General features: G+C 39.3%; 4 protein-coding genes across 5 annotated transcripts; 3 read left to right on the forward strand and 1 right to left on the reverse strand.

Moving 5' to 3' along the window:
- LOC18603018 (non-specific lipid-transfer protein-like protein At2g13820) lies at positions 533–1,845 on the forward strand. The gene is made up of 4 exons (XM_007034744.2): positions 533–963; positions 1,067–1,096; positions 1,286–1,345; positions 1,461–1,845. Exons 1-4 carry the CDS (start codon positions 621–623, stop codon positions 1,676–1,678), a joined length of 651 nt encoding a protein of 216 aa, XP_007034806.2. The 5' UTR covers positions 533–620; the 3' UTR covers positions 1,679–1,845.
- On the forward strand, positions 2,027–3,160 carry LOC18603019. Its single transcript, XM_018119187.1, has 2 exons — positions 2,027–2,708; positions 2,801–3,160. Exons 1-2 carry the CDS (start codon positions 2,393–2,395, stop codon positions 3,112–3,114), a joined length of 630 nt encoding a protein of 209 aa, XP_017974676.1. The 5' UTR covers positions 2,027–2,392; the 3' UTR covers positions 3,115–3,160.
- On the forward strand, positions 3,614–4,886 carry LOC18603020 (non-specific lipid-transfer protein C6). The gene is made up of 3 exons (XM_007034746.2): positions 3,614–3,962; positions 4,201–4,266; positions 4,599–4,886. Exons 1-3 carry the CDS (start codon positions 3,614–3,616, stop codon positions 4,769–4,771), a joined length of 588 nt encoding a protein of 195 aa, XP_007034808.2. The 3' UTR covers positions 4,772–4,886.
- LOC18603021 (probable RNA helicase SDE3) lies at positions 4,898–9,036 on the reverse strand. 2 transcript variants are annotated; one of them, XM_018119155.1, is made up of 5 exons: positions 8,814–9,036; positions 7,682–8,471; positions 7,415–7,585; positions 5,468–6,922; positions 4,898–5,284 (listed from the first exon to the last, which is right to left on the reverse strand). In XM_018119155.1, exons 2-5 carry the CDS (start codon positions 8,456–8,458, stop codon positions 5,057–5,059), a joined length of 2,631 nt encoding a protein of 876 aa, XP_017974644.1. In that variant the 5' UTR covers positions 8,459–8,471; positions 8,814–9,036; the 3' UTR covers positions 4,898–5,056. The 2 variants fall into 2 exon arrangements, with proteins under 2 accessions (XP_017974644.1, XP_017974643.1); XM_018119154.1 differs by having other exon boundaries at positions 7,682–9,036.

The raw sequence follows: 10,494 nt of genomic DNA on the forward strand, positions 1-10,494 counted from the left end.
TATCATATTCAAGTAGTGAACAAAATTAAACGTTTAAACCATCCAGAAAGAGTTAAAGAATGAAGATTAATTTCTTCCTTAAACAATTAAATTGCCTATAATTTGTGGTGACTCGAAACAAGAAATGGAAGTAGTTTGAGTAACAATAGACGGCCAACTGCTTAAAGAATAGTGGGTTACGTCAAGTTAACTAAAGATTCTCTATCACGTCTTTTGTAGATTCAGTGAAAACTTGCAGTGGGACATTCATCAAATGGTTCCTATTGGCCTGATTGATTAGTAACTTTTGACTTCATTGACCTGTCGATTGATAAGATTGGCACTTCATCCCGTGGCAGGTTCAGGTCAAAATGGTTCCCATTAGACTAACTTCGTGGCTAAACCAATCTCCTCTGTTTCAATCCAATATTGGTTATGGTAGTTGAGCGTCAAAACCAACTTCGAACCCACCTGTTTCGTTCCCTCCACATCTCTTTACCTAAACCCCTTCATCTATAAATTCACTCATCCTTTGCCTTCCAATCATCGCCAAACTCCAACATCCAATCACCTATTGTTTTTTTCTTGACCAACATAAGTTCCTCTTAATCAACTCCTCCAAAGTCTGTCCCAACCACAGTATGATGGGTTTCTCCAAGCCATCTTCCCGCCTTGTACCAGTTCTGTTCGTAGCTTTGACAGCATTGATGTTGCCTGTTTATGGCCAGATCAATACTCCATGCAGTCCATCGATGCTCAGTACCTTCACCCCTTGTATAAATTTCCTTAGGAATAGCACTGCCAATGGTACTTCACCAACTGCAGATTGTTGCAAGTCTCTTCAGACCCTCACAAGTGGTGGCAGGGACTGTTTGTGCCTCATTGTGACCGGAAGTGTCCCTTTCCAGATTCCAATCAACCGAACTCTTGCCATCTCTCTTCCCCGGGCTTGTAACATGCCTGGTGTCCCCGTCCAATGCAAAGGTGAAATATATTCAACCTATACAACATTAAGGATCACATTTCTACATTTTTTGTCCTTTTAATCGAATGAAATCACTAAGATGAAAGTTTTCTTGTTTTGCAGCTGCCGCTGGTGTACCTGTTCCTGCTCCAGGTATATTTTCCAAAATGATGATAGGATTCCATCACAAATTGCTTTAATTTGACTCAAATTTTATATGGGACAAATAGAGTCTACTTCAAACAGACCGGAGCTGCACATTTGCAGAGTTCGTTCTCTTGTTTTATGAGGTCAATTTAAACTGAACCATATGTGCTTATCAGTTTAGTTATTCTTTGACAGGTCCAATCGCACTTTCACCCACCCTGTCTCCTGGAGCTTCACCAACTCTAAGCCCAAAGGGTAAATAAAACTGCTCTTTCAGCTCAATTGTAAAAGCTATTGCATTTCAGTTACCACAAAGCCTATCCAATTATCAGTTTGATATTGATTTCGTTAAGTTTGTTTTTCTGAACAGGTTCCCTTGTGCCTGAACCAACACCGTCCGCCGAGGCGCCAGAATTCGACACCACACCGGCTCTAACTCCGCCATCTTCAACAGTGGGTTCTGAGGCCCCAACAGCCAGTACAGGGAGCCGCCCTGTTCTTACCCCGTCATCTGCCAACCCCGCTTACTGTTTTTCACCATTCCTTGTGGTGTTCGCATTAGCATTTGTGATTTTCAAGAGCTTCTAGGCGGCAATATCTCCTATTTCTACGTATTAATCCATTTGTTTGAGAAGTATATTCTTTTAGGGGTGTGAGTGACACAATTGTTTTGACAGCTATATTGGGTGATTGTTCCTAAATAAAATGATATTAGTGTAAGTTTTACTTAATAAGTAAATTACAAGATTTGTTTATCTCTCTAGTGACAATTTTTTCATGCCTAATGGTTAATTTGATGTTTGAAATGGAAACAGAAAATCTATAAATGATTGGTAAAATCAGCTAAGAAATCAAACATACAAGGCAGTAACGCTGAATGTGTCTCTTGATCAACGTGATCAGCATTCATGTTCATTCTCATGCCTCACTCACGCTCTGGTCATCAAATTAGAGCCTCAAAGTTTGTTACGAGAAGTATTGTTTGATTCACCCACCTACTTCTCACAATGCGCGTGACTGATCTCGATTTACCAGACCACCCATCAAAATTGGCATGCTGTTCTAAGGAAACTTCATTAAAATATAGCCTTTTTTCCCCTATAATTAATTACAAGTTTGTGAGATTGTGGCATTTTCAGAGCACTCTGTTAAAGAAAAACAGAACACCCTGCATTTTCTTCGCCATTGTTTCAAAAGATAGCAAAGGGAGTAACTGGTAGGTACTGCTGAAGTCAGTATGGGAACAATGTTGCTCCCGTAAAAGGCACATTATACATATACCTAGAATTCTTCAACTACACCATGGGTTTAAGGGGACTGCAAGTTTCACTGGTGTTTACTTGGCTATTAGCAATTGTGCTTTTCAAGCTTGCCCCGATGTTTAAGAGCCAAATGCAGGGCTGCTCTGTTCAGGATGTAGACCTTGGGCAGTGTTTCAATCAAGGTATTAATTCTTCCATTGAGATTGCATGCTGCAAGGCCCTTAATCAAGTCGTCCAAACCGGATATAATTGCCTGTGCTCACTGTTGTCATCGTTTATTGCTCCTTCAAGCACCCCACTGTCATTGCCATTGTCAAATTGTTACATATCAGTGCCTTCTTTGACCCTTTGTCGAGGTAATGTCAGATATCAATACTCTTTTCCCGATATGACCTCACTTCCCTTCTTAAGCATAACGTATCTCCTTTCTTTTTTCTCTAATGTGAAGTTCTAGCTCCAATGCCAGTGGTGCTTCCACCAGATAGTCCGGAAAGAAATCTTACTCTACCTTCTGCGCCTTCTATAGATGTTCTTGCTCCCCCAGCTCAGGATCAGATTCAGGTTCCCTTGAACTTGACTGAGGACAACAACCACGCTGAAGAACAAAGGAAGCCGCATTCAATTGAAAATTCAGTCCCGGCATTGTACGTGTCTGATATGAGAAACGGGACATCAAATGGAAAGGAGAAAACCAAGATGTTGGCTCATCAAATTTCGTTGTTGTTGTCCTTGGCTCTTCAGGGATGTATCTTATTAGCTTAAAACTTCAATCTTGCTTTTCGAAGCCATGCAGATGCAGATTACACTAGTGAACATTAGCATATAATATACATATATATATATATATATGTATATACATCTGTTTAAGCTAACACTCCAAAAATATACACCCCTGAGTCTTTCTTCTTGTAGATCACATTTAATTGCACGTATTAAAATAATAAAAAAATATTTTGATATTTTTAACATATTTTAGATTTAAATTTTAATAACAATATAAATATTTTTTAATAAAATAAGTTAATCAAACTATGTCCGGGCTTGAAGAATAATGCCCAAGCCCTTAAAAGAGTTTCAATTTTGAAAGAATTCTCCCAAATAATTAATCAAAATGTTTTATTGGACCCCTAAAGGCTAACGGCTAACGGCTAACGGCTAAAGGTTAACGGCCATTCCCGCCACTTTCCTTCCCATTTTACCTAAACGCCCTCCTGCATAACAGATTTTTAACAACCTCTCTCTCTCTTTGTCTCTCTATGCCATGGCTACGACCATCCTCATAGCGATCCTCCACTTGACCCTCCTTGCCGTGGCGGCACAGCCTCTGCCACCACCACCTGAGCAGCCAGGCTGCGTGGCGGAGCTGGTGGCTTTCTCGCCCTGCCTCCCGTATGTGTCAGCCCCGCCAAACAACGCGACCGACATTGTCGCTCCACAGTGCTGCAACGCCTGGTCCTCAGCTTTCGAATCAGGCGACAGTTACTGTTTCTGTTACATCCTCCGGCAGCCGTTGATCTTTGGGTTCCCATTGAACCAATCCAGGGTCGCTTCACTGTCTTCTTTCTGTAAGGCCAAGAACCGCACTTCTCTGTACTCGCTTTGCTCTTCAGGTTTTCATCTTTTTCATTTTACCCAATTATTCAATTCATTGATTTCTTTCTTTTTACCTAATTGTTTAGTTCACTGATTTCTTTATCATCTTTTCTTTTGCTTCAGTAGAAAAATAGTAATCTTGACTCCAAATATCAAAATAAAGTTCTTGATTTAGAATGAATACGGTTCCAGGCCTTTAATCTTTTGATTGATTAATGTAATGGTATGCCATTATTAATTACGATTATGCATCAGGTGTACCAGCGTTGCCGCCTTTGCCTAGCACCATAGATTCAGGGAGACTGAAACCTTCCAGTTCTGGTAAGCAAGCCCAACACTCTCTTCTCTCTCTCTCTCTTTTTTTTTTTTTTTTCATTTTTCCATGTATAATTGACCAAATGCAAGCCTAAATTATTTGTTTGAAATACACATAGATGACCAGATGTTACTGGTTTTGTTTAAAAGAGAAAAAGACCAGATTTAAAAGGACAGTTCATGGCTTGTTTTATGAAATGAAAAGGGTTGTTACCAGTCTTAAGAATCTGAAAATAGGCAGATACCAAAAGCTGTTAAGATTTCAATTGTATATTAAGTCTATAGCCTTAGCATTAAACTGTTATTGGTGCAGAAAAATTAAGAAAATTGTTCTACAGGTTCCGATAATGATTCATCTGCTTTAATATACTCGCCCCCGGAATCTGCTGGAAGATCACCACCACCACCAAGTTCATCAGCAGAACCAGCCATTGTTTCTTCTGCAACAACCCAGATTGACGAGCAGAGCAGTTGGTTTCTACTTGGGATGATGATTTTTCTGCTTAACTAGATTCAGTTGTAGACCGACAGTAATGTAGATTTCCCAATTCATTCAATATATTACTTTGTAATCGGCAAACTGATATTGTAAAATACTTTCTGTCAGCAAAGCATTATGAAATCCAGATGGTAATAGTGTAAGAAGATCTCACTTTTGCTTTACCATTATGTCATATTATCACTTGAAGTGAACACATAATTCATCACATTTGTCACTGTCAAACAAAAGCAGGCAAAAAGGTCACACGAAAATATGGGCAAAAAAAAGTGAAACAACCCGTGCAGGATTAGTGTTTCATTTCCAACCGTCAGACCACTCAGCTTCATCTGTAACAGGTTTGGGAACTTCACTTTGAATGGTGTCTTGAACCCATCCACTTTCACCATGGGTGTTTTCATCATGGTTCCAGCAATCCTCCTCAATTGAAACTTCATCAACATACACCTGCCTCTCAGGAAGAGCGCAGCCCTGATAAGAATTGTTATCTGCACAACGCCATATAAGCCTGCTCCAGTATGGGTCCTGCCATGCATTGAAGATTAAACAGTCAGCTAAACATAAAAAACTGAATTTTTGGGCTGTAGGTATGATAAAATGCCTATGATGATTCTACAGCAATGACATTATTTGGTTGAACACAGGTAAGTTGAAAAAGAGTAGCAACATTTTTGATAGTAAATGACAACCTCAAGTGAAAATTGATACCTTGGAAATTATGTGGGGATTCCCAATAATAACAAGCAAAGATATTGCACGGGTAATGGCCACATTAAACCTTCTTGGATTGCTCAAAAATCCCAAACAGTGGGTCCTGTCAAACTCATTGTGTTTGACTGTTGATCGGACAGTAGATATGATAATAACTTTTCTTTCTTGTCCTTGAAATTGTTCAACGCTTCCAACCTTGATATCAGGCATTTCAAGATTCTCAAGGGCATTCTGTAGTTTGAGGACTTGCTGCCTGTAGGGGGTTATAACACCAATATCTTCCTGGCCCAAAATGCCACTTGCTGTCAAACTCTTAACAACCTCTACAACCTTGCTGGCTTCAATCCGATTGAACCATGATGGATTACTTCCTTCCCTCTCATCAAAGCCTTGGATGCCAAAGAAAAAGACAGGGAACTCCTTATTAGGAAGAAACTTAACTGAATTCAAGAATGAACCTTTGTAATCTTTACAAGGGATCAATTCACCATTGTAGAAAAGCAATGAAGGGAGATATAGGATCTCTGGGTCGCAACGGTAGTTTCTAACCAATTTTGTTACATAATTTTCATCCCCTTCAGAATAAAATTCACATTCATATAGCCTTTCTAAGTACGACTTCCCCAGTCCGAGAGTCTCTGCTTCTCTGGAGTATATAACTGGACCTAATTGCATTGGGTCTCCAGCAAGCACGACAACTGTGTCTCTTTGGCAAAGGTTGGCTATAGGGACCATGCTTTCTGGCTCTGAAGCTTGACCAGCCTCATCCAAGAAAATATGAGAGAAGTGGCCTTTAGGAACACTTTCTGCATAGAGAAGGGAGGAACTCATGTAAGTTGATATGACGATTCTGTAGCAGGTGATAGCATTAAGTGGAGGACATTTGAAAACAAGCTCATCAAAGAAGCAAAACCGAAGAAAATCAGGCTTGACATCATTGTATGGACGCGTAGCTGCATTAAGTCTGAATATTTCATTCTCTTTGAGCTCAACAGACTCTGCATTGAGGAGTTTCTCTAGTATCAAATCTGCAGCACTATTTGAAGGTGCACAGACAAGAATTCGAGAACAATCTCGAGTTTTGTGGAGCTGGAGGATTGCCTCCACTACTGTCATGGTCTTCCCTGTACCTGGAGGCCCATAAATCACATAAGGGGGTCCTCCTTTGCAGCCAAGGATCATCTCAATTGAGCACATCTGCTCCTCATTAAGTGTACAAGATATGGGCACCAGAGGAGTGGTTTCAATCAGCCTACTTTCCGGGGACTCAGATGGAAAAAGGAGATTTAACTCTAAGCCTTCTGCAGCATCAATGGCTTGGTATAACCTCCGCATATTGATTCGGTTATACGTGAACTGTACATTATAAAGATTCTCATCTACGTGGGACAAGTGAAATTCTGGTGCAAACTTCAAAAACACTTCATCAGCTTCTACCCTATGGATAAAACCCTGCAAATCACCACATTCAGTGACAGTGTGAGGTCCAGATGATTCTCCAAAAGAAAAAAAGGCCAGGGAACTTTAAAGACTAAAATGAAATTGAAGGAAAGGGAAAGGGTTAGAGAAATATCAGAAAATCCATACCACATGCGTAATACACAGACACAGAGATTCACATAATAAGACAACCCAGTTTGTATTAAGAAGTCATGGGTAGATGCATTCCTGTTAAAACAGATTATGTTGATGAGTGGTATCAGAATTACACGTGTTACAGTGTTATCTATCAAACATGAAGATAGACCTTACTCTTCTGTTTTTAATGATCCTGATGCTTGACCTTCAAAGGAGTAAAGTAAGTATCTAAGCATCAAGTCACATATAGACCTAATTGACATGGCAGTACCCAGACATCTAGAATCATTCAAATATCACACAAAGAGGCTGGAAGTGCTTCAATGCTAAAAGGAGAAACATATAGTAATTTTTATTTACACCGACCTGATAAACTCTAGCTGTTTCACTTGCATCTGGACAAGCGAGCTTAGCAAAAATATGATCTCCATGGACAAGGGAAGGCCTTCTTTCAGCAAGCCCTGGGACCTTAAGCGATAAAAACTTTCCATTCTTCCTCATGTTAATATTCTCCATGTTATAGGCCCTCATGTCTTCCTGAAGCCAACAAAAATAGAAGAATCTCAGCAGAAAATAAACAATAATTTCAAATCACGAATATTAATCTTCTTTCTTACTGAAGATTAGAGTTACCTCTAGTTGTAACTCCTCCAAGATTAAAAGATGTTTGAAGAAAGATGCATAATTATCCTTTGTTAGACCTGCATGAATAACATCAGGAGTCTGCTTACTCTCAACCAGCTCTCTGATATCCTTTGGAATGTCATAGCGGGGAAGCCTGTTTTTAAAACCTCGGTCCATTACCCTTGCTGGGCGTGATCCAGTAACAAATGCATCCACAGCAAATTGCTTCTTTCTCTGACCTCTAGAATATGGCTTCTTAGATGCCAAAGATTGTGAGATCTTATCTTCGACCAAGAGAAAGGCCACTCTTTCTAATCTATCACCCCCCACATCAAAATGCACAACTGTAGTGTGCAAGCCAATTTCCTTTGCTTTGCAAGACAGCCAAATAGTTAAAGTCTCTCCAGGCTGTATCATCCTGTCCTCTAAATCAAAAAATTCAATGAACCCTTGGCTTGTATTTCCTTCAGAATTTGCTGATGGAGGTTTCATCAAAGAAAGAGTGAAGGAATCCTCAGGAGTCGATGCATAAATTTTAGTCCACAAATCCATCGGATCACCACTTGTGTTTCTGATAGTGATCGAATCAAAAGCAGTTTCTCCCACAAAGACGGATTGAGGCTTCCCATCTATGAAAGAAAATGGTGCAGAAACTACAACAGGACCCTCTTCAAGTGGATTGTAATTACACACAGAGTTATCGTTCTCATAATCAATGAAATCAATTTCTCCTTTGTCTCCAATGACCGAATATTCATCATCCCACTTGTAACCAGTCATTCCCATCACCAACCGGAAACTGATTTGAAATCAAATTCAGAATATACAATCGTTAGCCACTTACAAAAGCAGGCGTATACATTTAAAACAAAGTACATTACAACTGCAAAGAATGAAAATCCATTTTCAGCATCATCAGCAATGACAATCATGTACACTTCAGGATTGAAGCAAAAGCAAGGCCTTAAAGTTGAAGTTTTTATAAGCATAAACCTTTTTTTTAAGAGCAATAACCAATAAACAAATTAACAGGACAATGGCAAAGCGGAAAGACAAACAAGTTTAAACATTTCCATTATCATCAGAAAACAAAAAATCCCAAAAAAAAAAACAGCCACGAAGTTAAGAGTTTTTCAATCACCAGAGTTCTTTATGAGCAGCAACGAGGTAACCCAAAAAAACAGGATAACGACAATTAGCAAGAAGACGGAATATCAAAGCAGAAATATAATCAAGTTCAAGGATTTCCGTTATCTATCAGAAAACAAAAACCCAACTTTTTCAAATATATAATTCAATATGTACGAAGTACGTGAGCATGAGTCAGTGTATAAAACAATGAGGAAAGAAAGCTTGTGCTGAGAGAAAAAAAGAAAAAAAAAACCCACCCTGAGATTTGAAAAAAAAAGAACCCACCCTGAGATTTGAAAAAAAAAAACCACTTCAGCAGAAAGCAAAGCAACAAATATACTGTGAAAGAAACGGCAACAAAAGATAAAGTGGTCAATGCAGATAAAGATAATGCCGGGTATTGAGGGACTCTTGGGCTGTTGGAAACATAAAAAACCTTGGATTTAGCGGCATTGTATAATTTTTTTTTAAACAAAATCGAAAGAAAGAGAAATCATTTACACTACTGTTTGGTGGGAAAGAAAATAGAGGGAATGGAAAGAAATATAAGGAAACGAAATGAGTGAGAAGAAAAAGAAGATAACGACACATCAACCAGAAGGTTTGACCCTGCAAACTGCGAATACGTATATGCTCTTTTTCTTGACAAAAGGGTATATGGTATGAAAGGCCAAAGTGGCAGAGAAAAAGCCATTCCAGTTTTGGTCCAAGCATGAGAAGGAGATTGACGTGGCTGAATCCCCTTGGTTTGTTTGATTCTTTGGGCCAATTGTTTTTACTATGTGGAAGGATCCAATGAATTTGGATTTCGAGGGGAGGACTCCAGTCAAGTGGGGCCTATATGATCTGTTCTTGCACTCTGCCTTTCTGAATTGCAAATGCAGCAAGAAGCGTGAAATTACTACCATGTTTTCCTTTTCCTTTCTTTTTGAATTTGTTCATGTAAAGAAATATCAGACCTTGTCTGAAAATTAAGTAGTAGCCTTTTTGGCCCTGATTCAAACGTAACGTCACAAAGATGTGGGAAACGGCCAACGGGGATGATGCCCATGATTCTCAAATCAGGAGCTTGAAACACTCGAGCGGTAAAACCAGCCATACTTGACAATCAGTAGAAACAGCTAAACTAGAATTTCAGGTATCTCTAGAAGCAGATCCTGACAAGAATCAGCTCCATGAGACCTCTCAAATTCATTCAACTCATTTATTTTCCTAAAATAGCAATTGATCTGCTGTAGCTTTCTTGCTCATGTATAACCTTTTGGCAATATTATCACATGCCAAACTTCACCTTTCATGTTCTCTCTTTTTCTTTCCTTGGCTCTCATAAAAACCAATATTATTGGCTAACTCAAATACGTGTGTGAGTGTGTGTGCGTGTGAGAGAGAGAGAGAGAGAGATAGAGATATCAAGCAGTTAAGAGCAGAAGTTGGGAGCTTATGTTATGGCAATATGACATGTACCATCGCCTCTTTGCCAGCACTTTTCTATTTTGCAATATGACATCCACTCTACGTCAGTGCTGAACAGGTTTTCTAGTTCAGGCTGGGAGATGATGATGTAGAGCTTCCCCTACGCAGCTCCCCCTCTGCGTAGTTATTACCCTACTAGATTTTGTTTTTGGCTCTTAGATTCTTTACTAGGAATATACAATTAAAGAGAAATGACAAAGTATGCAAAAATTTGTAAT

This window comes from Theobroma cacao, chromosome 4 (genome assembly GCF_000208745.1).
Source record: "Theobroma cacao cultivar B97-61/B2 chromosome 4, Criollo_cocoa_genome_V2, whole genome shotgun sequence".
In the NCBI taxonomy this organism is placed as follows: Eukaryota; Viridiplantae; Streptophyta; class Magnoliopsida; order Malvales; family Malvaceae; genus Theobroma; species Theobroma cacao.

Bases quoted from the DNA above. Each gene is read 5' to 3' on its own strand.
- LOC18603018 (XM_007034744.2), top strand. From the start codon at position 621: ATGATGGGTTTCTCCAAGCCATCTTCCCGCCTTGTACCAGTTCTGTTC. The intron at 964-1,066 runs GTGAAATATATT...CTTGTTTTGCAG, and splicing joins TGTCCCCGTCCAATGCAAAG to CTGCCGCTGGTGTACCTGTT. The intron at 1,346-1,460 runs GTAAATAAAACT...TTTTCTGAACAG, and splicing joins ACCAACTCTAAGCCCAAAGG to GTTCCCTTGTGCCTGAACCA.
- LOC18603019 (XM_018119187.1), top strand. From the start codon at position 2,393: ATGGGTTTAAGGGGACTGCAAGTTTCACTGGTGTTTACTTGGCTATTA. The intron at 2,709-2,800 runs GTAATGTCAGAT...TCTAATGTGAAG, and splicing joins TTCTTTGACCCTTTGTCGAG to TTCTAGCTCCAATGCCAGTG.
- LOC18603020 (XM_007034746.2), top strand. From the start codon at position 3,614: ATGGCTACGACCATCCTCATAGCGATCCTCCACTTGACCCTCCTTGCC. The intron at 3,963-4,200 runs GTTTTCATCTTT...ATTATGCATCAG, and splicing joins GTACTCGCTTTGCTCTTCAG to GTGTACCAGCGTTGCCGCCT. The intron at 4,267-4,598 runs GTAAGCAAGCCC...ATTGTTCTACAG, and splicing joins ACTGAAACCTTCCAGTTCTG to GTTCCGATAATGATTCATCT.
- LOC18603021 (XM_018119155.1), bottom strand. From the start codon at position 8,458: ATGGGAATGACTGGTTACAAGTGGGATGATGAATATTCGGTCATTGGA. The intron at 7,586-7,681 runs GTAACTCTAATC...TGTTGGCTTCAG, and splicing joins TGGAGGAGTTACAACTAGAG to GAAGACATGAGGGCCTATAA. The intron at 5,285-5,467 runs GTATCAATTTTC...AATGCATGGCAG, and splicing joins ATCCCCACATAATTTCCAAG to GACCCATACTGGAGCAGGCT.